The sequence below is a fragment of the Quercus lobata genome, chromosome 4 (genome assembly GCF_001633185.2).
Source record: "Quercus lobata isolate SW786 chromosome 4, ValleyOak3.0 Primary Assembly, whole genome shotgun sequence".
Lineage (NCBI taxonomy): Eukaryota > Viridiplantae > Streptophyta > Magnoliopsida > Fagales > Fagaceae > Quercus > Quercus lobata.
This window is the reverse complement of record NC_044907.1, coordinates 31,165,026-31,169,142: the sequence shown is the minus strand read 5'-3', so window position 1 is coordinate 31,169,142 and position 4,117 is coordinate 31,165,026. Positions and strand designations below refer to the sequence as shown.

At 36.4% G+C, this 4,117-nt stretch overlaps 1 protein-coding gene across 1 annotated transcript; it reads right to left on the bottom strand.

The window, feature by feature from the left end:
* Positions 1-1,513: 1,513 nt before the first annotated feature.
* On the bottom strand, positions 1,514-3,834 carry LOC115983554 (transcription termination factor MTEF18, mitochondrial). Its single transcript, XM_031106260.1, has one exon. It carries the CDS (start codon positions 3,665-3,667, stop codon positions 1,982-1,984), a length of 1,686 nt encoding a protein of 561 aa, XP_030962120.1. The 5' UTR covers positions 3,668-3,834; the 3' UTR covers positions 1,514-1,981.
* Positions 3,835-4,117: the final 283 nt, after the last annotated feature.

Sequence of the window (4,117 nt, the reverse complement as noted above, 5' to 3'; positions counted from 1 at the left end):
TTCAATAATACCAATGGTTGTTCATCCTAATAACTGGAGATGTAAGGGGATCAGGGACGCACCTCATCTACTTCACCCTTCTGTTAGGACAAAATTCCTTAACCCTACCTCTACCATCCCATTCTTGGTCCCTAATTTTAGTCAAAGTACTCTAATAGTCTGCTGTCATAATCTTTTGCACCAGTTACTACTTTATATATTTGCCCTAAGTTACTTTTAACTTCTTAAGCATGCAGTGTCTCTGAAGGAGATTGTTATGCTAATAAGCTAACAACATAGTTTATATTGCTCTACAAAGAGATGTGAGATTACAAAATTAATAATAAAAAACAAATAAGTCATGAGAATGTTCTCTGCCACTGACCCCTACAAGGCAATCTATAAGGAGTAGTTGACTTGCTTACCACAATTGTTTCATCTGTTAAGGTCAATGAACTCCATAATTTTATCATGCTCCCAAAAGTTCAGTATGAATTTCAGAGATCCATTATGAACAGACTTGCTTCTTCGAGTGTAAGCATTCAACTACCCAATAAATGGTAAAACCTCAAATGCATCGACTCAATTGGAAGTGAAAGCATCCAGTAGTTCAATGACCCATCAGGAAATCTTGCTATTTGGCCTCAAAGCTGCAGAGCACCACTATAAATATTGCCACATTGCATTGAAATCAACCATTAATATTCTAGGTTTAGCATTCTATCAAAAGTATTGATTAGTAATTTAAGAAGAAAGGAAGGCAAAAAGAGACCTCATGATGGGTGAGTTCAGGGAAATTTATGTCATCTATCCTGGAATTGATAAAAGATCTTGAAACTGGGAAGTGAAATAAGAAGCTCAAGTAGCATCAACTCCACTAGGATCCTGAATTTTCACACTGAGGATCCAAAACAACGTGAAATAGCAACATCCAACAGAGCATATATTTTTCTATTATCATACTGATACAATTTTATTTGCTTTGTAATCATAAAATTTGAAACTTTTTTTTGGGGGTTTGGGGGGTTGTTTAAATTGCATATTTGGTCCTCAACCTTTGTCATTTATTTCAAAAACATCCTTATACTTTAAAATGTTACAAAAGGGTCCTTATTGTCATCTGATTGATGGAAAATGTAGACATAGAAATGAAAATCATGAAACCAATATCGCTTTGATGATGTGGAGCCTATGACGTGGCGTGAATTTCATCTATTATGTCAACATTTTCCATTCATCAAACAATGAAAAGAATCATTTTGAAGGCATAGAGACTAAAGTGAAACATTTTTAAGTACAATGATGATTTTGAAACAAAAGTCAAAAGCTGATGACCAAATATGCAATTTAACCCTTATTTTTAAAAAAGAAAATTCTTCATGATGATGCCTCCAAATTCACTAAAATTCCATATTTACTTTCTAGTCACTCTTTTTCTAAAAATAAGATGAGTAGATCAACTGACAATTTAGAGAAAAAGATGATCAAACTTTGCATTGAATGTAAAAATGCCGTTAATAGATCAGCAAATATATAAGCAAATAAATTAACAGTCAAATGAAATATTAAACCACTTCATCTGTAAATAATGGCAGATCTCATTCCAAATTTTTCGTAATTTACAAATATGAAATAGCTGGAGGGAGTAATCATTCAATACAATGGCATGGGTATGTACAAATGCTTAGAAATGGTCACAAGAACTTACTTCTGATGATGGAGGATCCTTGCCAATTCCAACTGCTGGAGTACAATCGTGAGCCATTTGGGGGCCTCTCAAAGGGTAAGTAATATCAATAGGATCACAGTGGTTGATCACTGAGATCCTGAGAAAATTACTAATGTTGTTGTAACCAAGGGATTAGATACTAATTTACAAATCTTTCCCAAAGATCAATCCAAGAATGTTATGTCATAAGTCTTCCACTGATATTCTAAAATCTCATTTTCAAACCACTAAACCAATGAAAGTAGCAACCTATAAGAAGCTGTACAAACTCAATTATGACCCCTGTGACTTTTTGCGTGAAATATATTCAGACCACTTTTTTGGAGCATCCGGATGAATTCCAGAAAGGCGAGCTACAAAATTCTTTTCACTAGTTGCTATTATGCTTGCAATGGAGTAGGGTTTTGTACACAAACCCTTTTCCATAAGCCTCATGTGGAAACTGTACCTAGGTTTAATCCGGTTCTCTAAGTCAAAACACAAAAAGGCAGGGAAAATGTCTAGGTACTCCAAAGAGGACCCCATTTCATGGCAGAGGAAATTCACTTTGTGCTCAATAGTTTCTGGTCTTTGATTTATGACCTTTGGTGTCGACCTTACCATCATACAGAGATTTGAGAATTTAACCCCTAAACGAAGGAGGCAATTAAATCGCTCCTGCAACTCACTACTAGTGCCATGCAAGTGAGCTAGGACCTTCATGGTCAAGGCATTTTCCCCAAAGCCGATTCCATGCAAGAAATTTAATTTATTCATATTATGAATAGGAGTTCTTGAACATTGGATCTTATCCAAGCCATCTCTAAATTCTCTATCCAAGCCTTCATCCGGATCACTAAGGACATAATTAGCTAACAATTGATGACTTCCACTCTTTATCTTATCAAAGAACCATTCATGTAGATCCAAAGCTCTCAACACATTAGGCAGATTAGCCATTTTATTTCTTCCGAACACATACGGATACTTTTGACTAACCAACATTAATTCTTCTGTATCCAATCCAAAATGTTTCAAGAACCCCAACACTGAAACCACTGGCGTTTCTAGATCAAGACTCAAAATATCTGGGCTCTGGAGAAGCAACAAACCAACATCCTCCTTCCCAACACCAAATCTACAAAAGTACTCGGCCTTTTGGACCAAAACCTCTTCTGAGTATTCAATAAAAACATGTTTGCTCCTACCCATCAGCTCCCCCATCGTCCCCCTCACACAACCCAAATCATAAAACACCCGAATTTTCCTACAAACCTCATACCAAGCATCCACATTTCCCTCAATAGAACTTACCAAATCAAAATCTAAAAAAACCCTTTTCAAATCATCAAACAATGCATCAATTTCACTGCCCAATTCACCTTCCCCACACAACACATGAGGAAAAGCTAAACAAATACCTATAACTGAAATATTACTTAACCCATATTCCTTAAACCCACAAAGCCTAGCCTTTAACTCCTCCGAACTCCTACTAAAAATCGAAACCTCATCCTTATACAACTTCCCTAGCATATTCCAAGGAAACCCAAAACCCGAAAGCGCACAAGCCGCATTCAAGACAGTCCCATCTTCAGAGAAAAAGAACTTATTTGCAGGCAAAATGTCATTAACTTCACTATAATCAAGACCAATGCTTTCAAAGAAAAACTCAAATTCATTGATGGGATGGTACCTGAGGAACCTCTGGAAGCTCTTAGAGAACTCTGTGGGCGAAAACTCGAGCTTGACAATAAGATTGGAGACTGAAAACAACGAGTTCTTGGCAATGTGCTCAGCATAAGTGAAGGGCAAGGTCCTAGTGGTGTGGAGATACTCTGTGAGAGCTTTCTGGGCTTCACGGATTGCTTGGGGCCTGTACTTGCCAGGGATTTTGGAGAGGTTTGGGAGTTTTGAGAGGTTTCTGGTGGTGGAGAAGTGGTGGGTGAGGATTGTGAAGAGAGAATTTGAGATGGGCATGGCTTGGTTTTTGGTGGGGTTTTGTTGGGGTTTAAGGATTTTGAGGGTTTTCAAAGTTTCATGACCTTTTTCTTTGGCACAGTTTTAGGGGTTTTGGTTTTGGGCAGTGCTGTAATAATATTTAGTTATGTGAAGCACTGAAGAAGCCAATGTCGCCGAAGATGGAGGAGGACATGGTGGGCAATATATTGTAGGCTTATAGCCAAACTCTATATTTTGAACCCAAAATAAGAGAGGGAAATGACCATTTAACCACATCTCTAATTGTTTCATTAAAAAAAAAAAAAAAAAACACTAATTATATAATAATTGTTAAATTATAAGTGAAAATATCTCACTTGTTAAGAATCTTGTAATTAAATTGACATATTTTAATGTTTTTAGTGAAGATGTCTGTATTTTAATTCTCCCCTCCACTCAACTATTGAATTATCAAAAATAAAAATATAG